General features: G+C 38.3%; 1 protein-coding gene across 1 annotated transcript in view; it reads right to left on the reverse strand.

Moving 5' to 3' along the window:
- Positions 1–211: 211 nt before the first annotated feature.
- Positions 212–23,499, reverse strand: part of TMEM141 (transmembrane protein 141) — a 103,631-nt gene continuing 80,343 nt past the window's right edge. The window contains exons 4-5 of the mRNA XM_044057918.1: positions 16,338–16,445; positions 212–638 (exon numbers count right to left, since the gene is read on the reverse strand). Of these exons, the coding sequence (XP_043913853.1) occupies positions 559–638; positions 16,338–16,445 (188 nt within the window). The 3' untranslated portion in view covers positions 212–558. The remainder of the gene's footprint in view (positions 639–16,337; positions 16,446–23,499) is intronic.

Raw genomic sequence — 23,499 nt, forward strand, 5'->3', positions numbered from 1 at the left:
TTAAATATAATGTGCCCAATATGTACAATTAATAATAGACTTGCAATCTTTTATTATTTTATACAGATTTGACACTACTGATCCATTTATTCTTCTAATATAATATTTATATGGTTCAAACATTTCGGAAATCTATTTTGTAGGTGACTATATATATATATATATATATATATATATATATATATATATATATATTTAATCATTCTGAGTGTTGAGAAACTACATTCCACTAAAAAAAGAACTTCTTAATGAATCTACATATATATACAATTCTGTTACTCCTATAAAAAAGAAACCTTAATGCTGCAATAGTGCTTTATGAAAAATATTATCTAACATGCTTTAAATTTGCTGTGTCCCTCCTCTGTTAAATTGTAATTTTATTCAGAGAGTTTTGTGATCCTTTTTGAGCAGTCCAAGAAGTAAAATGGAAAAAAATCTATATTTCTAATTATATATAACCTTCACATTTCAATATATGTACAAAGGTAACAGTCTCCTCAAGTGACAGAGCATTCTTTCACCAGTATGTAATTTGCATAGTCAAAAATATATATTTTATTCCATTGAGTCTCCATATTTAGTTCTCTTCATAACGGACTGTAATTTTTCTCCAGACACTGGAACTTCTTTTGTTTCTGTAATAAAGTAAAATATTATTTATTAAGCACACTGCTATGAAGCCACACAATCTAAGTAATCTAATTTAAAGTAATTAATTTAAGTAATTTTAAGTAAGTAAAATTCTAAGTAACATTGTATAAAACAGTACATGCATTACTACTCTGACTAGTTAATAAACTATGTGTACAGCATATTTTGCAGAAAGTTAAAAACAAAAAGTTCAGGCTTTCACTGTAAAGTGCCGACAAATGGAACTGTTAAACAATGGAAGAACCAGTTGTTAGTTACCACATGCACGGCTGCAGCTGGCCTCTGAAATGTACACTTTCCTTAAAACCACCATAAAGTGAATTAAACCTCTTTCAATGACTACAAGGTTTATATGCTATAAGTCTCAAATGACTAAGGATTATATAAGCCTACTAGCCTCTACTTTGGGATGGATTTTTAACATGCAGGTAGATGTGGAGTTTGTTCTTCAAATAGTAGATGATTTGAAAGCTTGGTCAGTTCCTGACTAGTAAATGAGTTGTGTTATAGTGCTGCTTAGATGTTTTTTAGGGGAATTATTTCTATCAACAATGAGACTGAGTTAACTGTCTTTCCAAAGCAAGATTCTCATATTTTACAAGCCATTCATAGCCATGTATGGCAAACAGAAATTTCTCTTATGAAACTACAGGTTGAAAAATATCTGAATAATAGATTCTGTTCATTTTTATATTTCTAGTAAAAATGCAGAACTCTACCAAAATGAATTGTGCCTCAACCCACAGAAATGAACAGCTGAACAATATTCAATAATTGATTTTATCCGTAAGGTATACACAGGAATGGAATACAGTCAAGTGAGACGCTCATCACAACAGATCAATGCAATGGTAAATCATAACATTTGGGTTTACTCACCAGATGGCATGCATTAGTATGACCATTTCTTCAAATGCACTTTCTGTTCCAGAAAAGGCTCAAGCTAGTCTTGGGTCAGTGAAAGTGCTGAAGCAGGCTGCATGAAGTTTTCACATATAACAACTTTTGACACATATTCTCTTCAGTTCTTTGAGGCAGCATCTACAGGTAATTGTGTTTTGGTAGACAATGTCTTACTGTAGCTACATATAATCTACTGAGGAAAACTAAGAACACTGTAAAGCAACACTCAATAACAAACAAAAATCTGGATCTTTACTGATAAACTACTAAGCTAAACCAAAGAGGAAGGAGATGGAGTGGAAAACAGTTTTATATATTCTCTTTCTTAAAATATATTGCACTATTAAATTACATGTTACATATGAAGGTAGAATATTTGCTAATGCAGGATTTTATTTGTGTTGAAGGGAAATACATTTGAAATTAATGCTGAATGCAGTCTGAATGTTTTATAATGCAATACATTTTTTTCTAGCACAGATGGACTGATTTATTTTTTAAATGAACTGAGAGTAGACATGCTTGGGTGTGTTGACTTATACAGAACAAAACTGTTTACTGTAATAAATATCTGCAAGGAAATATGGTTCATAGATTCATAGGATGATGTTAGGCTATTGGCCTGAAGGTCCTTTTAAGCCTAGCCAAGAATTTCACCGATGTTCCCACAAAGTCAGCATTTGTTTTCCCTGTCCAGCTGGACACAGGTGGGATCCCAGAGGTGTATTTTCTGTTTCTCATCTAGTCGTCCAGGTTCCTCTTAAAGAGGGCTAGTGAGATACTCTGCTTGGGATGCAGAGGAAATCTATTCCACAGATGGGGGAGTCATTGGGACACAAATCTATCCCTGCAACAAGTTTTATTAATGTCACAGACCAGGTTGAGACCTTGGGTGCGAGTGTGAGTGCGCAAGTGGAGTTTGACTTAAGGATATGCAGCAACTCCATCAAGGCTGAGTCTGAGACGGCCTTGTATGCCAAACACAGGTCACCTCTGAGCAGTCTGTACGAGACTGAGGAGAGGGACAGGGCTTTTATCCTATCTGTATAAGATAGGTGTTTGAGACCCTGGACTTTTCTTGTCAGGAACATCTGTGGTCTCTCCAACTGCTGCATGTGCTTGGCAAGGTACATGCCGAAGGGGGCATTTTACTCAATAATGGGTCTGAAAAGAGAGGAGTACAGGGAGGTTATCACCTCCTTGTTCCTGGATAAAATACCTTTAGTTATGAGGTGAGCCATGTAGAAACCCTTTCGTACAACGGAAGCAACATGTAGTCAAAAGTCAGGTTGCTATCAACCCAGGTGCCCAAGTCCCTCACATCTGATTGCATGCTTAGTACATTGGTATTAATGTGATAATTAGTGGGGATATGATTTTCCCCAAAGATGATAATGATGCATTTATTGGCATTCAGTTTGAGGCCATGCTTCTGGCACCAGTCATTAGTTTGGTTATGACCCTCTTAGAGAATGTTCACATCACTAGGGGAATTTATGACAGCGCCCAGCTTGCAGTCATCTACAAGCTTGGTCAGCCACAGACCACTGGGTATAGCTTGCACCTCAGAAAAGCATATCCCAAACAGTAGAGGCCCCAACACCGATCCTTGGGGTACGCCCCTTGTTACAGGTCTACTAATACAGGTGGCTTCCCCTATTTTGACTGAGTGGGTTCGCTGCTTGTTACAGGTCTACTAATACAGGTGGCTTCCCCTATTTTGAATGAGTGGGTTCTATCAGTGAGCCAGCTAGCTACCCATCTGGTAACATATGGGTTGATGCCTAGCTGGGAGAGTTTATCTATTATGCCCAAGTGGGGAATAGTGCCGAAGGCTTTGGCTTGGTCAAGGTAGTTGGTGTGCACTGTCTTGCCCTCATTCATGGCTTTGGTGACTGTTTCAAAGAAGGTGACCAAGTTTAACAGGCATGATCTTCCTTGGACAAAACCAAACTGTGCTGGATCAAGTACTTGGAGGTTGCCAACTGTGCTGGATCAAGTAGTTGGAGGTTGCCAATGTCTTTGTTTATGAAGTTCCTGATAATGCATTCCATGGCCTTGCAGATCAGGATAGTTAAGCTGATGGGCCTATAATTGCCTGGGTCGGTGGACGCTCCACCTTTGTGCAGAAGGATGACAGTGGCTGTCCTCCATTTTGCTGGGATGAAGCCAATGCACAGGCTTTGGTTGAATAGGGTGCCTAGTGGTGCTGAGAGCTCTTGCCTGAGTTCATGTATGACATAGCCAGGGATGTTGTTGGGTCCCATGGGAGTTGTATGTTTTGCCTTTGAGAAGGCATTAATAACCTACTCCTTGGTGATGAGGGGGCCAGGTGCTGGGGATGTCCTGGTTTACTGAATGGGGGATGGGGAGGGGTGAAGTTTTCACTGAATTTGTCTGCCAGCAGGTTGGCCATATCTGTGACGTTTGTGTATGTGGTATTTTTGACCACCAATTCAGAGCAGATTTGGGTGTTATCTTTGAGATCGCAGACATATGCAAAGAAGGCCTTGTGACTGTCCTTAGTTGATGTGACCAATCGGGACTCAACGTTAGCATTAGAGGATTTCACCAGTGATCTTATTTGCTTGTTCAGACAAAGGAGAGATTGCTTTCAACTTGGCACCTGCTCCTTCTTGGTCCTGGACAGCAATTGTTTTCCTTTTATTATAGAGTCGGTTTATTGCTGCTGTCCACCAGACAGGTTTACTCTTTCTTGAGGAAGATGATTTGGTCCTGTCAGGTATTACTGAGTCCATGTAGCTATAAAGGACTTTTGGTGTAGGCTTAAACATTAGTGCTTGATTCAACTGAAAGGATGGTGGCTATGAAGCTGCTTATACCTGTTCTCAGGAGGTTGTAGTCAGCTTTGGAAAAGGATTTCTGTTCAAACCTGGTAAGTGTCAGGGGAGATGGTGACTTCGAAAGTGATTGCTTTACTGTCGGATCTTACCCAGGAGGATGACACTGCAGGGGTGCTACAGTGGCTACTCCTGTTGGTTAGTACCAGGTTCAAGATATTTTCACCTCTTGTGGAGGTGTTGACCAGCTAATCCAATGCATTAGCATTGATGAAGTCAAGGAATCTCTGGGCATTGATGTTTGAGCTAGAATAGGTCTTTCACTCAATGGCTGAGTAGTTAAAGTTGCTCAGGATCAGGACTGAGGGTTGAATCTTGATGGATTCAAGTAAGTTCAGATAGGTGGAGTGAACCTCCTGAGTCATGGCAGTGGGTCTGTAGCTAGCTATGATTTGAACAGGTGTTTTGTCAATAGTTAACTGCACCTGGAGTGTCTCCTGTGCATCATAATGTTTAACCAGCATGGAGGTGTGTATGTCTTTGATAAATACTGAGATTCCACCTTCTTTGGCTTTGTAGCCCTCTGTTTTAGGTCTGAAGTATGGTAGGACAAGTAGCCTGGTAAGGCTGGGGTGCTCTCCGCAGCTTTGAATCAGGTTTCAGTGACTGACAAATGTCAGCATCTTTCAGGATGAGGAATGTTTGCAATGAGTGCAGTTTCATGTTAAGACTCCTAGTGTTTAGCAGCATGACCTTTACATTTTGTTTAGAAGAATTTTTCATGTTGGTAATTTTGTCCTCATAACTTTGCCTAAAAATGGCAATACGGGGGAGGCAAGAGCCTTTGCCAGAAGCCTGAAGCCCAGGGGAGACAGATGATAGCCATCTCTGACAAAGTATCGTGGTCTGTCAATCATATCCTCCCAGGCAGTCAGGTACTGGATCCTCTTGGAATGACACCAGAAACTAAGCCAATTGTTAAAGTCAATCATTTTCTGTTTGTACTGAGGCATCATTCTAGGTGATGGTAGGATGCTGCATAAGGCTAGGGACATACCTGCCCGGGAGACATATTCAGCGAGCTCAATCATGCCTCTCTTCATATAGTCCAGAGAGGTATGTTTCATGTCATTCACACCAACATGGACTATAACAGAGTCATAACAGTACCTGTTGTTGACAGACTTGAGTGCATGAGTGATATGGCAGATTCTAGCAGGTTCCTATCAGATAGTCGAACTCCTGCAAGTTTGAACGTCATATGGTCGAGACCATAAGTTCGAATTTGCAGAAATTTGAGTGTTTTCAAAGGAAATCTCCATAAGGGGAGGTTTCCATTTTGTTCAATGTGGTGCGATTTCGGAGATGGTATATTTAAGTAACGAGGGGTATGAGGGTGCAGGGGGGCTTGCCCCCCTGCTTACAACAGTCTATTTTGTTTTGTTTTCTTTTTTCTTTTTTTGTTTTTTATCCATAGTCAAAGTTTTTTAACTTCAAACAGGATGGTTTGAACATTCCGTATTTAAAGATATTAAACTTCAACTATGTGATATAGACCCGATTCTAGCACCTGACAAGCAACTTACCGTGACCTTCCCCTTGTCTAGCCTGGTGAGGGGCACATCTGTGTGTCTCGTGACAGAGTCTCCTATGACTAGTATGTTGGGCTTGTGGCTGGGCCTTACAGGCTGTGAGACACGGGCATGTGTACTATGTGTGGTGCTTGGTGTGGTGGGTTGTGATATGCGTGTGTGTGCTTTTGCTTCAGAGGTCTCTTTTGTTTAGGTATGGTGGAAATGTTTGGTACTGGCCAGTGGACCAGAGTCTAGATGTATTTACAAATATGGACATTGGACTATACAAAATGACAGTGTTCAGAAAGTAATGAGATAAGTAGAGGGAGATGTTCATGTGAAAGAATTACTACAAGTTTTTTTTTTCATTTTTTTTTTTTGCTAAATGCAAGTTAACTATTTATTACCTTATTTCTACAATGGCTGCATACTGAGCAGCAGGGTGAATAGAGCTCTTCCAGTGTGAAAACTTAGAAACTGTTAAATCACCAGGAAAAAAGTAATCCAAATTTGGTGAAATTCATTTTCTGTCTAGTAATTACACTGCCTGGATGTCAGCAAAGAAGACATTTGGATAAAGTAAGGGAAAATCAACCAGAAACAGAGAATGAAAAAGCTCTGGCTGGAAGAACCTTGCAGACGTTCAACAAAAAACACTTCAACTTCCTGCTTTAATATTGGCTATCTTTAAGGCTAGTCTTGATCATTGGATGAGTAGACAAAAAAATCACACCAGGCTTATCATGTAAAGCCCTGCTCAATCTGTGAGACAGACAGCAGTATTTATCATATAAGGCCCTGCTCAGTCTGTGAGACAGACAGCAGTATTTATCATGTAAGGCCCTGCTCAATCTGTGAGACAGATAGGGGTATTTATCATGTAAGGCCCTGCTCAGTCTGTGAGACAGATAGGGGTATTTATCATGTAAGGCCCTGCTCAATCTGTGAGACAGATAGCAGTATTTATCATGTAAGGCCCTGCTCAATCTGTGAGACAGATAGGGGTATTTATCATGTAAGGCCCTGCTCAGTCTGTGAGACAGATAGCAGTATTTATCATGTAAGGCCCTGCTCAGTCTGTGAGACAGATAGGGGTATTTATCATGTAAGGCCCTGCTCAGTCTGTGAGACAGACAGCAGTATTTATCATGTAAGGCCCTGTTCAGTCTGTGAGACAGATAGCAGTATTTATCATGTAAGGCCCTGTTCAGTCTGTGAGACAGACAGCAGTATTTATCATGTAAGGCCCTGCTCAGTCTGTGAGACAGACAGCAGTATTTATCATGTAAGGCCCTGCTCAATCTGTGAGACAGATAGGGGTATTTATCATGTAAGGCCCTGCTCAATCTGTGAGACAGACAGCAGTATTTATCATATAAGGCCCTGCTCAGTCTGTGAGACAGACAGCAGTATTTATCATGTAAGGCCCTGCTCAATCTGTGAGACAGATAGGGGTATTTATCATGTAAGGCCCTGCTCAGTCTGTGAGACAGATAGCAGTATTTATCATGTAAGGCCCTGCTCAATCTGTGAGACAGATAGCAGTATTTATCATGTAAGGCCCTGCTCAATCTGTGAGACAGATAGGGGTATTTATCATGTAAGGCCCTGCTCAGTCTGTGAGACAGATAGGGGTATTTATCATGTAAGGCCCTGCTCAGTCTGTGAGACAGACAGCAGTATTTATCATGTAAGGCCCTGTTCAGTCTGTGAGACAGATAGCAGTATTTATCATGTAAGGCCCTGTTCAGTCTGTGAGACAGACAGCAGTATTTATCATGTAAGGCCCTGCTCAATCTGTGAGACAGATAGCAGTATTTATCATGTAAGGCCCTGCTCAATCTGTGAGACAGATAGGGGTATTTATCATGTAAGGCCCCGCTCAATCTGTGAGACAGATAGGGGTATTTATCATGTAAGGCCCTGCTCAATCTGTGAGACAGACAGCAGTATTTATCATGTAAGGCCCTGCTCAGTCTGTGAGACAGATAGGGGTATTTATCATGTAAGGCCCTGCTCAGTCTGTGAGACAGATAGCAGTATTTATTATATAAGGCCCTGCTCAGTCTGTGAGACAGACAGCAGTATTTATCATGTAAGGCCCTGCTCAGTCTGTGAGACAGATAGGGGTATTTATCATGTAAGGCCCTGCTCAGTCTGTGAGACAGACAGCAGTATTTATCATGTAAGGCCCTGCTCAGTCTGTGAGACAGACAGCAGTATTTATCATGTAAGGCCCTGCTCAGTCTGTGAGACAGACAGCAGTATTTATCATGTAAGGCCCTGCTCAGTCTGTGAGACAGACAGCAGTATTTATCATGTAAGGCCCTGCTCAATCTGTGAGACAGATAGGGGTATTTATCATGTAAGGCCCTGCTCAATCTGTGAGACAGACAGCAGTATTTATCATATAAGGCCCTGCTCAGTCTGTGAGACAGACAGCAGTATTTATCATGTAAGGCCCTGCTCAATCTGTGAGACAGATAGGGGTATTTATCATGTAAGGCCCTGCTCAGTCTGTGAGACAGATAGCAGTATTTATCATGTAAGGCCCTGCTCAATCTGTGAGACAGATAGCAGTATTTATCATGTAAGGCCCTGCTCAGTCTGTGAGACAGACAGCAGTATTTATCATGTAAGGCCCTGTTCAGTCTGTGAGACAGATAGCAGTATTTATCATGTAAGGCCCTGTTCAGTCTGTGAGACAGACAGCAGTATTTATCATGTAAGGCCCTGCTCAATCTGTGAGACAGATAGCAGTATTTATCATGTAAGGCCCTGCTCAATCTGTGAGACAGATAGGGGTATTTATCATGTAAGGCCCTGCTCAGTCTGTGAGACAGATAGGGGTATTTATCATGTAAGGCCCTGCTCAGTCTGTGAGACAGACAGCAGTATTTATCATGTAAGGCCCTGCTCAATCTGTGAGACAGATAGGGGTATTTATCATGTAAGGCCCTGCTCAGTCTGTGAGACAGATAGCAGTATTTATCATATAAGGCCCTGCTCAGTCTGTGAGACAGACAGCAGTATTTATCATGTAAGGCCCTGCTCAGTCTGTGAGACAGACAGCAGTATTTATCATATAAGGCCCTGCTCAGTCTGTGAGACAGACAGCAGTATTTATCATGTAAGGCCCTGCTCAGTCTGTGAGACAGACAGCAGTATTTATCATGTAAGGCCCTGCTCAATCTGTGAGACAGATAGCAGTATTTATCATATAAGGCCCTGCTCAGTCTGTGAGACAGATAGCAGTATTTATCATATAAGGCCCTGCTCAATCTGTGAGACAGATAGGGGTATTTATCATGTAAGGCCCTGCTCAGTCTGTGAGACAGATAGCAGTATTTATCATATAAGGCCCTGCTCAGTCTGTGAGACAGATAGCAGTATTTATCATGTAAGGCCCTGTTCAGTCTGTGAGATAGATAGGAGTATTTATCATGTAAGGCCCCGCTCAGTCTGTGAGACAGATAGCAGTATTTATCATGTAAGGCCCCGCTCAGTCTGTGAGACAGATAGCAGTATTTATCGTGTAAAGCCCTGCTCAGTCTGTGAGATAGATAGCAGTATTTATCATGTAAGGCCCTGCTTAGTCTGTGAGACAGCAGTATTTATCATGTAAGGCCCTGCTCAGTCTGTGAGATAGATAGATAGTATTTATCATGTAAGGCCCTGCTCAGTCTGTGAGACAGATAGCAGTATTTATAATGTAAGGCCCTGCTCATTGTGTGATACAGAGCAGTATTAAGTGCTTGATAAGCATGGAAAGAAATGTTAAGTCTGTCTACTTAAAGGTGAACATGGCTAGGCATTTCATGGTCCCCATGACTGCTTGCCTAGTATTATTCTGATGTTACTATGAGATGGATTCATGGGTATTTAAAATAAGTGAGATGCTAGATGAAAAAAAAAAAAAAAAATATATATATATATATATATATATATATATATATATATATATATATATATATATATATATATATATATATAAGAACAAAAGACTGGAAACAATAGAAAAAGCTTTAAGTAACTTCAGATGAGCTATGCTGCAGAAATCAGAAGTTAAAATGAATGAAAAAACTCACGGCTTCTCAAGAACTATTTCAACAATTAGAAGACAAGAGCATAAGAAAAAATGATAGTTTTCTGCTATAACAGAGAAAATGGAAGGAAAAACTGCACCTATTTTATGAAAATACAAACAAGCAACTGGACTGGTTTTCCAAAGCATGATGTGTTAACTGAGAGGGCACATCGTGTGTATGTTCCAAGTCCTACTTTAGCAAAGATGCATTCATACCAGCAGAAGGAGTTGATTCTGACAAAACTGTAGCAGAAAGGAAAGGTATTAAAACTTGGGGACACCATAGTGTTTGTAGAAAATTAATATTTTTTGTAAGTCAGGCAGAAGAGAAACAAGTTTATCATGATCATCAGAGGATGTTCAGAGTGAGGTATGACATTCAAGTTGCAATATCCAGCTAGCAGACTTATTTTTCCTGAAGATCAAAGACATGTTTAGATGCAAAACAGGTTAAGAATGAAATAAAGCAAATTAGCCAGCAAACAGATACAGTCAGTAAGCTGAGGGACTCTCTGCTTCTCAGTCTTCTGACAATAACAAAGCCCACAGAGAGAGAATTTGCAAGTGAAACCTTTTCCATTGTTTCAAAGGAAAATGCTTAGGCAGCAGAAAAAAATCATAAGATATGACTAAAAGAATCAGGAGGTACCTTAGACTTAAACTAAAGAATGGTGTTGGAACATTCAGACAATCAGGAAGAAGACCAGCAACAGTGTGGAACTGGTGAATAAATGGGAGAACTGTAAAGCATTAATCCAACTGGATATAACTTAAGACATATGAACTGTGGTTCCACAAGAAGTGCCAGAAAAAAATGGACTCTTGCTGGTTCTCATAGACTCTTGGGAGAACTGTTATGCATAAACTCCACTTTTTGTTATTAATGTTTAGAAACATACTGAAGATATAGAAAAAGGTAATTAAGTAAAACTTGTTTTTGCTTTAATGTTTGTGTAAAAAAATCATTATATAAACTGCATTTTATATTGTACAGTTGCTCTGTACAATATGTAGTTAGGGGTATTTTAAACAGTTCTAGTTTAGAAGCTTAAACTTATATAAGATTGAAATTCATCTGCTCAAGAGTACAAGCTTGCACATTCAAAGGCTGAGAATGAAAAATGCTGACATTCAAAAGATCGACCGCTATACCTTTAAATACTCAAGTAATGCAACAGGGAAGCGTTTGCCAGGGTTTACTGTAGTACATTCCATTGGAAGTGAGCTATACCGCATCTGGTAGCAGTGGCAGTGATTATGCCACTAGTTTATCACAAAAGGGAAAAGAAGTACTCTGTACAGGTGGTTATGTTTACCATCTCAAAAGGAAAACGGCAAGAAGAAAGGTGGTGGTATGGTCTAAAAAAAATGAAAGCTGCAGAGGATGAGCTGTAATTGAGATGTATTCGCAGAGAGTGAAGACCTGAAAATGTCTTTGTGCCATCACTATACAGGTATGTGCCGATTAACATCTGGGACAGGTTCTATCCCATAGAATGTTAATTGAATAGCATATTCTTTACACTGTGCTTCACCTAACGTCCTACTGCAGAACATCTTACTGCATTTACATCCGGCTTAGTACAGTATGAACATAAATGCGGTCGGCTGTTATGCAGAAAGATGTTAAGCAGTGCAAACCTGTACTCCTGATCTCAGTGACTTCCAAAGGTATGTGACCCATAGCAATCTTAGGCAAAAAGCAGAACATTGTAATGATACACCCTACTTAATAGTGAATGATGTATTAGCACCTCCATCCGCAGAAAGTATTGTTTAATTACCTAGCCATAAACCCCTGTTACAACAGATAAATAGAATAAGGACATGCAAGTGCATAAACAGTGTTGGAAAGGAAATTGGCCTAGACAATTTAAATGGAGAGATGTTTAATCTAAAAATCTGAATGTTTACATATAAGAGAATGTCAGATTCTAGTACAGGAAATCAAGTCTTAGTGATATATCCACTAGGATTAATTTAAGGGATTTAAGCTGTACAACAGTGTGGTTGCTGGATGGAACGGTTTTAATCAAAGGCACAATATGTCATCAGCTATACAGTATACATGGCTTTGCCCATAACTATGAGACAACCAAAACTACATCACTAATATATTGCTTGATGGGTAAAAAAAAAACTCGCTAAAAGCATAACAATTCCTATGGTAATGTGGTGTTGAGCTGCTTAACAACGCTGACTTGACTGCAAATATCATGGATGATTTTGACATTGCTGCTACATGGTTGAATATCAATGGTGCTATTCCTAAAGGATGCCTATTTCACTTCAGCCAGAATATCAGGCACAAAGTGCAAAGTTTAATTTTTAATATCTCTACATGGGAAATTAATTAAATATCAACAATCAGAAAAAAAAAATTGGTAGCTATAATTTGTTTCTAAACTAATGACGACGAGGGCCTTTATAAGTCTAGCTGTACACCCCAACCCAATTTGTCCCAGAGTACCTTGGGCATCTATCTGTTGGGGGAGTGTGTTAGTAAGAAGGCAGCTAAGGGATTTGTGTGTGGGGGATATTACGTAATTGGAGAACGGTTTTCTTACTGCTAGCCTCTGTCCATCAGAGACAAGTGAACCAGACTAGGGGTGAACTTGCAATTTCCCATCCAATGGTCAAGGTTTCATCTGAATAGGGTCAGGCGTGAACTTTGCTCATCCTCGGACCTTGCTGATGTTAAGGACAACTTTGAAGATTGAAAATATACATTTCCCATAGAGGGAAAAGATTTAGTGAAGTATTTTGAAGAGTGGAATCTATAAGGGAAGCCAAGGAAGTTCGCTACACAGACATTTAGTAGCTACAGATTTCCACTGCTGTTTGGAGTTGTGGAATACTGCCATCACGAATAAGCTTATGTTGTCCTGGACACAGAATTCTGTAGAGGCTTGGCCTCACACAGTTTCATGAATATTAGGTAGGAGACAGTTGGACTTAAAATCTGTAATGGCTATTCTGATCAGGGAACAAACATGAGTTGCTGTACAATGGGTGAGGATGTCTACCCACACCTAAGAAGAGATATGTGCATTTACTTCAAGTTATAAACAATTCCACAGACTACTCTGTGCAGGAATTTCTAAGCACTGCTATGTTACTGCTAAAGGTTTAGACTTTGCTATGGTTCACCATCTACCTTACTTGTACATCAATGTGGTGACAGGATATTTTGGTAATGCACTCAAAGACACTTACAGAGCATTATCTGTTATTTGCCAGGTACTTGTGTAGATGGCAGCCAGTACTGAGGTCTGAGTGTTCATTATGTTTGATGGAGCTCTTCAGTGCTACCAGGATCGATATCCCTTTTATGAGTTTAATTTATGCATGTATGCATTTTAGAAATTATTTTTATTTTCAGCTGAGTGTTTCACACTAATGTTACTGAAGTGTGGTAAATAACAGTCACTATCAGTCATTTTCAGGCTTCTGAATGATGGCAATTTTCATTTTCAGCCTTTTGTACGTTTGAGTTTGTAGTCTCGAGCATATGAATTTCGATTTTGTGTAAATTCAAGATTCTAAGCAAGAACCTTTTAAACAGGAGGTGGAGAGAGTTTTATCAGTGACTGTTCTGTATTTCAATGACATTATAGTAAGAAAAACAATTTACAGTTAACATAATTTGTTGACTTGGCTGCTGGGAAATGAAAAAGTGTATCATATTAAATGGTGAATTAAAAGATGATTTCCCATTTCATAGAGTTGTGTATCTAGATTAATGTCTTAGTTTAAGCTATAAATAATTTTTAAAGCATATAGGCTTGGAAAACAAGAGAATATTATGAAAAGAGTGAAAAATGTTAGATTTGTCTTGTATTTGCAGAACTAATAACCCTCTATAGTTCCATTAGCACCTGCATTTAGCTACAGCCAATTAATTGCTTCAACCTGTGTGTTGCTTATTAGAGATCGAATCAGTGTTTTATTAGGGAAATCTATACGATTTATTTCTTGCATTCATAAGGTTACTAGCTATTTTTTCCATTAGCAAATACTTGTAGTTGGAGACAAAAGGGAAAGAGGTGCAGACAATTAATCATGAGAGATCTGAGCAGTGTAATCTGAGTAAAATATACAAGGGCTCTTTCTTGCTTTTCAAATTACAGTAGCTGTTGTTTTCCATTAGCAACACCTTTAGCTGGAGAGAAGAAGCTTGTAAGCAAGCAATTAATATTGAAAGGTCTAAACAATGTACTCTCTGTATCTGTAAGACACAATACAATTAACATTTAAAGGGAAACTATCAAGCAGTTCAGTGAAAAGAAAAAAAAAAGTCTGAAACTGCAAGAAGTGGGTTGTTATACAACTAGTTGCCTCCCCAGCAAACTTAGTACTTTAATGTATTAAATATAACATAGCACAATTTTGTGCATTTATTAAAAAGGTATCCGGTTAACTTTTTTGCTATAGCTACAAGTTAATGTTTACTGAAAGTATGCAAGTTGTTTTTCACATCTGGGAGGGAAACTAATCAAAGATAAGAACATACAGCAATCTGTGTAATCTGGGAAGGGGTGAGATATAAGATAAGAACAGATAGCAACCTGTGTATGTGGAAACATAGGCTCTAATATGTGTACTAGCATGGATAATAGGAATGTTAGAATAGGTACTGCCTGTGGGTGTGGCCATTTATTTGGGCCAATTGCTCCTATTTGGAGGGAAGACTTTTTTTTATAAATGTAGTTTATGTGTTTGCTGTGAGTTAAAAGGGTTGGGAGGGTGTTGAAATGTATTTATTTATTTATTTTTTTCTTTGAGTGTTTTTATTGAAGTGAAAAGTATGGGAAAATGTGACATGGGTACAAGTAAACATGAAAAGAAGCAACTATTTACAGGATCAGCATACCAAATATTACTATATGCGGTAAGTTGCAAGATGGAAATGTATTCAGAAAATTGTCAAGTATAGTGTGTGGCAATAATAGCTTTTCATAAGAATGGCTTTTTTGTCAATAATGACACAGACAAAAAAGCAAAGAACACTAAATTATTTTAAGAAGTGTGGGGTGCAAATAGCAACATTATAGATGACTCATCTACATGGAAATGAGCATGTGAATTTGCTAAGGAAAGGATTCCAGTACAGACATTCATCAGAGTATTAGGGACAAGGTAAACAGGAGTAGTAATACTAATGGAAAGATGTACTTCAATAAAGATGAAAGAGGGAAAAAGTATGATATGGTGGATTTGTGGTAGCATGTACTTACGTTCTATCTAGAACTAGTATTATGGAGCTTATAAGATTTTTGGAAGAAATAATACTGTTCACCTAATTTGCAATAGTAAGGATGTATCATGGGGACCTAGAAGGGAAAATATAACAAAAGAGGGTAGATAATTGAAGAAGAATATGAGAATATTTGATATGGAAGACATGAATTCAGCAGCAGGAACTCAAAGAGAATTTACACATTATTTCCCAAAGATACAGTAACTGGGCTAGACTGGATAAAAATCATATTTCACAGGATCACTTGTATTTAACTGAAGCACTTCATACTCAAGCAGTATCTGTATCAGCTCATGCACCATTTCATCATAACCTCTCTCTTATATTTTGTAGACTGAGGAGACGGAGTGGGAACAGACCAATGAGGAATTGTAGGGGCAACAAAAACATAAATGAAAATATTTTAGCAATGGCTAAAATTATCAATAAATGTAATGTAAATGTACACATATAATCAACAGTTGTACTATCCAGTGCAAACTGCAATCAAATCCTAAAAGGACTCAAAAGAACATACTCAGGATTTAATATTTAGAGTTTATAGTCAATATTGCTCAGCAGGCAGCACAGTGGTACAGCGGTAAGTGTTGTCACTTTACAAGAGGTTCTTTGGTTTGAATCTTGTTTGGGGAACCTTCTGTGCAGAGTTTGTATGTCCACCCTGTGTTCGCATGGGTTTCCTCTGGGTGGTCCAGTTTCCTCCCACATTCCCAAGACATGTTTCAGGTGAACTGGACATTCTCAATTGGCTCTAGGTGTGAGAGTGTGTGTGTGTGTGTGTGTGTGTGTGTGTGTGTGTGTGTGTGTGTGTGTGTGTGTGTGCACGTTCTGAGGAAGGTCGGATGCCAGGCTGGTAACTCGACACAGTAAAACTCTACTGCCACTCATTCTGCAGACCATAGATCCGCTTTGGCGATCCCTAATGGGAGCAGCTGAAAGGAGAAGACGAAGACAGTCAATACTGCTCAGCCTGCAGTGTATTTTTGCATTTTTCAAGATGCAAAGATGCATCTTTCACACAGAATTCACATGGAAGCATATGTCCTAATGTTGCTTACCTGAAAAAGATGCTTGTGGCATATTTCCTTTCTCCAAATATATCCAAAGATTTGAACACTTGCGAGTCTCTGTCCTGGTCACAGCATAGCTAGCAGCAGAACCTGCAACTAAATCATATATAACAAAAAATCCAAATGAATAAATCCTCACAACCATTGGAAAGGACACCAGAAATAATCTTGTAAAAAACTGTAGTAGATGCCCAAACAAGCAGTAGAAACACCATAAGCTCCACACATATAACAAAACAAAAATCAGGTACCAAAGTCTTTAATTGTTAAGCGCTTTCATCCCCTGGGTGAACCTTTGGGGACTTCATCAGAACTAAATAACCCCCTTCAAGTCAAACCCTTTTTATACATACATAATTAAATCAATTAAACAATTAGGTAAATAACTGATTGGTAAGAACATTTAAAGGCATACCAAAAAATCATAAAAAACATTACATACTGTGTAAATAATAAACATATTTTCCTTTAAAAATATATATAAAGTAGTAAAATTAAAATATAAATACTTGTAGCTTAGATATCCCAATCAAATGTTGTTGTATATTATCTTAAAATACTAATGCTTTTTTTCTCAGCACTGGAACCAAGGACACATAATCATTTAATCCAGGTTCCACCAAGGTATTAAGCTTAATAATCCAGTGGAATTCTCTCAGGTCAACCTGAAGTTCCCACCAACCACATCTCAAATTGTGTGGCATAACTTCTAATATTCCAAACTTGAATTTTGTGTCCCCTTGACAAGCTAGTGTATGCCTATAAAGGGCATTATTGATATTTTATTTGGCAATAACATATAGGTGCTCATATATTCTAGTTCTAAATTTCCTTTCCATTTTGCCAACATAAAAATATGAACATGGTGGCAAATGTAAATGTAAATAACACCTTTCATATTGCAATTACCTTTATGCAAAGGGATGCCCCTATTGATACTTTCAATGTGCACTACATCATTTTCCAAAACAAAGGGGCATTTATTACATCGACCACATCTAGTGGTTCCTTTAACTGGCAAGGTTCTAGGTGTAATAACATCTTCCGTCAAGTATTTGAAATTTTTGCCTGTTTAGTACACAAAGCTTGGTAGTTGGCCTAAGATGTTAACTATATCTGTGTTACCTTTAAAAATGTTCCAGTTCCTTTTAATAATATCCCTAAGTGTTCTTTCCCCTACACCACATGGGATGACCATACTCATGTTGTACCCCACCATTCTTATTTGTTGGCTGTTCGATTTTTGGATTATCTCACCACTAGCTAATAGGGGCTTACATTTTATCCCCCATCCTTCTACCATTTGTTTCATAACCCTATCAAGTATCCCACTAAGGTACCTCCTTACCCTAAACATTTCTGTAATATTAGCTACTGCGTCCACAAAAGTATCTCATGTAGAGCACATTCTTCCTGCCCTTACCAACTGCCCTTTAAAGATGTTTCTCATAGTATGGAAAGGGTGACTACTTTGGAAATCGAGGTAACTATTAGAGAAGGTTTCCTTCCTATAAATTCTGGAAGCAAATCTATTATTAGACGTGTCCTTAGAAATCATCACGTCCAAATAATTGATCTTATCAATAGAATGGTTAGCTGTGAATTTAAAAATGGACATATCTGGTTAATGTAATCCAAAAAAAATTTGGATTAACTCGAGAATCCTTCCAGAGAACAAAAATATCGTCCAAAAAAATGATAGTAAGTAGACCACAACTGTTGGTAACTGCTTATAAAAATATATTTCTTTTCCCATGAATAGAGAACCAAATTGGCATAAATGGGGGCACATGTTGCCCCCTTGCTACCCCCTGAGTTTGCCTGTAGAATTCTCCTTCAAAGGTGAAACAGTTGTTGGACAAAATATAATCCATAACTGCCATAAGAAAATGAATCATGGTGTCTGAAAATATAGTAAGTTCCCTAATGGCGTCATGGAACAGATCCAGTCCCTCCTTGTGGGGAACTGAGGTAAATAAATCCACTATGTCAATAGTGGAAAAAAATCACATTACCATTGTACCATCTTTCATTAATTTTGGACAAAAATCCTTGAGTAAATAATCGACAGAGTCAACTGAATCTTTTAAAATTCTATCCACAAAGGTACATAAAGTTTGTGCAGAGCTAAACAAACAAAAATAAACATAAATAAGATAAACACTCTAACCTTAGTAGGGAAGAGCACACACTTTTAAATTGATTTAGGACAGATAAAACTCTTACAATCATGAATTGTGATAAGGGTGGGGGTGTGGTACTTTTCAACAGTACTGATTATGTGAATCAGCTTACTATGATGTTCTCTGAAACTAAAAAATACCAGATTTCATCCAGGAATGAAGTTACTCTAGCACATAGGAAGATTCAATTATTTCTGGAAGACTCTTTATTTCAAAAAGTTATCTCAGAGGACTTAACATAATTTTTTTGAAAACAGAACATCCCTTGTTACCAACAGCCTTTGGCTTTCCCAAAGTGCACAAGTGTATTAAGCAACTGCCATTTAGGATTATTACTTCTGCATGTAATAGTTCTACACACACTTTATGCACCTTTGTGGATAGAATTTTAAAAGACTCAATTGACTCTGTCGATTATTTACTCAAGGACTCTTGGGATTTTTGTCCAAAATTAATGAAAGATGGTACAATGGTAATGTCATTTTTCCACTATTGACATAGTGGATTTATTTACCTCAATTCCCCAAAAGGAGGGACTGGATCTGTTCCATGACGTCATTAGGGAACTTATTATATTTTCTGACACCATGATTCATTTTCTTATGACAGTTATGGATTATATTTTGTCCAACAACTATTTCACCTTTGAAGGAGAATTCTACAGGCAAACTCAGGGGGTAGCAAGGGGGGCAAATTAAGCAAACTCAAGAGAGATAAATGTGATTATGCAGAGAAAAAAGTCTACGGTCATTTTAAATCTTATAAAATACTATGTGATAGATCTAATGCACCTACAAGGCATAGTGTATCTCACTCACTGAACACTTATGAAGACACGGTAGATGCCGATCTGGTACTAGCAGAAGAGCATGATGCTTTTTTAGAGCCTCAGCCAGTGAGGCGTTCCGAACGAATTCGGGAGAGACAATTTATGGGCAAGGGAGCTCACTCCAGCAGGGGCAGAGCAACCAACACGCCCAACAGGCAGAACAGACAGAATTGGATGAGATATTACAATTAAATGGACTAGATGTTTCTATTGACAAGAACAATGATTCATTATGGACCAACAATGACAATTTATGTCCTTTTTGGACAGACAATGGAAATGTTGTTGACCATTCTTTGGACACAATAGATACTACCATTCTCTCCAATTTTTGCCATGATAATGTTGGTATAGACATCAACTATGGTCCTGTTGGGGAGAGTGACTATGTGATAAACTTAGAACATGTGAAACAATGCAGTACTATTAAAAAGGGCAATTTCTACATTTATAATTACAGTGAGATGGTACTCAGTGAAGATTTTATTACTTTGTTCGCAAAAGGATTTTCATTTGTTCCTTGTTTTAAGCATGATATAGCCAAAATTTTGATGTCTTTAAAATTGTTTTCCAGAGAATTAAATTTAAGAATGTTTTTTGCTAAACAAGGTGTCAAGTTATGTACTATACTCCCAAGCTTAAAAGGAAAAGTACATTCATTCCCCCATCCAATCCGAGTATTTATATGTTTGAACAAGTCTGTGAAACTTTTTTGAGGAGACACTTTAAGTTTAACCACAACCCTAGAGACAACCTCACGCAGGGGGAGAGGTTTTGTTTACGGGAATTAACTTCCACCAACATCTATAGAGTTATGAAGCCAGACAAGGGAGGGGGGGGTAGTGATCATGACCTCCACTGACTACAGCAGTAGTATGTTGGACTTACTTAATGATACATCTACTTATTTAAGAGTATCAAAGTATGATGTCAATAAGGCATACACGACATTGGAGTGGCAGATTTATGAATGGTATATGGAGGGAATTTTAGACAAGGATGAGTACGAATTTTTAGTTGTGAATTCCCCTGTTATTCCCTCCATATTTGGTATACTTAAAATACACAAATCTATGGCCAACCCGCCCTTTCGCCCTACAGTTTCAGCGAGAGGATCTAAAACAGAAACATTGGCTGCATTTATTGATTTCCATTGTAAGGATATTTGTAAAAGGGCTCCCCAAGTGTTAAAAGATTCTTGGCACTGTTTGGACATTATTAGGAATACCTTGTGGGATGACAATTATATTTTCCTAACAATTGATGTTGTTAATTTATTTTCTGTCATCCCTAATGACATAGGTTTGCAAATGTTCAAGAATAGTTTACAAAAACTTTCTACACATCATACAGTGAAACAGAATCTACTAGTGGATCTTTTAGAAATGGTCCTCAACAATAATTTTGTAAGTTTTGAGGGGGACTATTTTAAACAAATCACAGGTGTGGCAATGGGGGCGAAATGTGCCCCACTGTATGCCAACTTGGTTTTAATAGACTGGGAAAAGGATCATGTTATTACATCCAGATTTCAAAATAATATAGCGTTATATGTACGCTTTCTGGATGACATTTTGATTTTCTGGAGGGGTAAGGAAAATTACATTGTAGAATTTGTAGAAGTTCTAAATAAAAGTACGTCTTTCCTTAAGTTCACGTACAATATACAACATGAAAGATGTGAATTTCTTGACATTATGTTAATGAAGGACAGGGAGAACAAGACTCTAACTTCCAGTATTTTTCATAAAAAAACGTATTCCAATTCTTTCCTCCACTTTGAAAGTTGTCACCCCTATTTTTGAAAAAAGAACATCATAAAAGGGCAGATGGTAAGATTATCAAGGTTAATTAGCAATGATAGGATATATAATAGTGAAATAAACAGCTTGATTGACATGCTACAAGAAAGAGGTTATCCTTATGATATTTTAAGCATGATCAAGGATGAAGTTGCTGTTAAGAGACACACTATATATAAACCTATCTTGACAGCAGGGTTAACCACTACCAACAATAAGGTGGAATTTAAAAGGTCTGGTCATTCTATGATCCTGCCATTTAATGAGGACAGCTACAACATTATGCACATTGTTCAAGACATATGGGCAGGGTCATTACCAACGGATATCACCAGTGTTGTAGGTGCCTTACCATCATTTACATTTAGTAGGGGAAGGAATTTAAAAGAACTTATGGAGAGTGCTGATCCCCAGCGTTCTTATAGACATTGTATGATGAACAAATGTGGGTTCTGCAGTACCTGCAAATATATCAACAACGGACCTTATGTGACGGTACATAATTACAACAGAACTATAGCAAGTCCAGGCCATGTGAATTGTAATACCAAGATGGTTGTGTATTTGACTACCTGCTTAAACTGTACCACATTCTACGTGGGTAAAACCATTAGGAAACTGAGACTTAGAATCTTAGAGCATGTTAGGGACATCAAGAACAAAAAAACTACGAATGCACTATATACACATAGCATGAGGTGTAAAGATTTTAAGAGATTTTTGTTTTTTATAATTGACAGGATACCATACAGAGATAATGGTGGCGATGCAAAGACCTTGCTTGAGGTAAAGGAGTGCTTATGGCAGCTTAGGCTCAATGCGTCCAGACCACCAGGTATCAATGAACATGTTTCACTGTCCAGCATGTTAAAATATAGAGCGCAGTTATTATGAGTTTATGTATTTTTGTATATTTTATTTTATGTATACAATAACCTGTGGTTCTACAGTTTTTTCATTAGCATTAATAGGCAATTTTCTTATTTTTGTGATTAGACAATTTTTATTAATAGTTTTAAAATTCATCTACATAGTATATATATACATATATTTATGTAATTCATATGGGTGTGTGTTGGCATTTTGAATGCCTGCAATGTTTGTTGATTAGTTAAAATGGGAGGTGTGTGTACTACGTTGTGGTATTTAAATTGCTGATTTTTATTGTTACACAACTCTGATGATGCCCTTAGGGTTAAGGGAGAAAGCGCTAAGTTAGTTGTGTACTCTATGCTGTTGTTTTACAATAAAGACTTCAGTTTATGCTGAACAGCTGTGTGTATTTTGCTGCTATTTCCAATTGGGACGCCAGTGTACGCGGATTCCTGCTTGGTTTTATTTCAAGACTTTCGAGTGGTTGTGAGCTGTACTCAAATCACTATCACTCTACTTGGTATCGTACAGATTGCTCAGGGGTGATCAGTGTCTCACCTACAAGGCAATCTCAGACCCTGACCTACTAGAGATGCTCCATATCCGTAAGTCTAACTCCTCACACACTACCCGCTCAAAAGGCCTGAATTTAATATGCTACATCAACAAAACCTGCTGGAGAGACAGGTTTGTCACCCAGAGGCTGCCCCGTCTCTGGAATAGACTCCCATACACGTCAAACAGAGCACCTCACTAACCCTCTTCAAGTGCAACCTTGATGAGTCGATGGGAAACCACAAAACTGTCCCAGGGGTTCCACCTGTGTCCCTCACTGACAGGGGCGACAGGTGCTGACTGAGGTTTCTTTTTGGGGATATACTCTTGGCTATGCTTGTAAAGGCCCCAGGGCCATTAGCCTAGTAACCTCCTATGATCCTATGACAAGCATCTCATGAACACATTGTTATGCATGTGTACCCCCAGGATAAGCTCTTACCTTTGAAAAGAATCTCATGAATACATGGCTGCGCCTGGGACTTCACCCTCACTATCCATAATTCCCCTCTTTCATTTAACTCTTTAAAGTAGCTATCCAAACAACAAAAGCACCCATATTCCCCATGCCATTCTTCTCCTGTGGCACCTCCAATTCCACACCTACTTCATCTTCGCCCAATTCTCTCACCTACATTTTCTTAAAATAAACCCAGTACTCCTGTCCTTTCTCCTTTTCTATATGAGACTGCAGTACACTATTACAAATGGTTTTCTCTTTGTCTGGGGGGATATAATATCTACAGAATGTATAATATGAAATATTCTACCAATACAGCTCTCGATGGCTAAAGACATACTTTGACAAATGCTTAAAGGCATACTTTCTTAAATGTTTGAAAGTACACCTTCTCGTCTTTTAATTTTATCATCTTATGATTTGTAAACACAGTCTCCAAGCATATAAC

Source organism: Protopterus annectens, chromosome 16.part0, assembly GCF_019279795.1.
Source record: "Protopterus annectens isolate FY-2018-M chromosome 16.part0, PAN1.0, whole genome shotgun sequence".
NCBI classification, from domain to species: Eukaryota; Metazoa; Chordata; order Ceratodontiformes; family Protopteridae; genus Protopterus; species Protopterus annectens.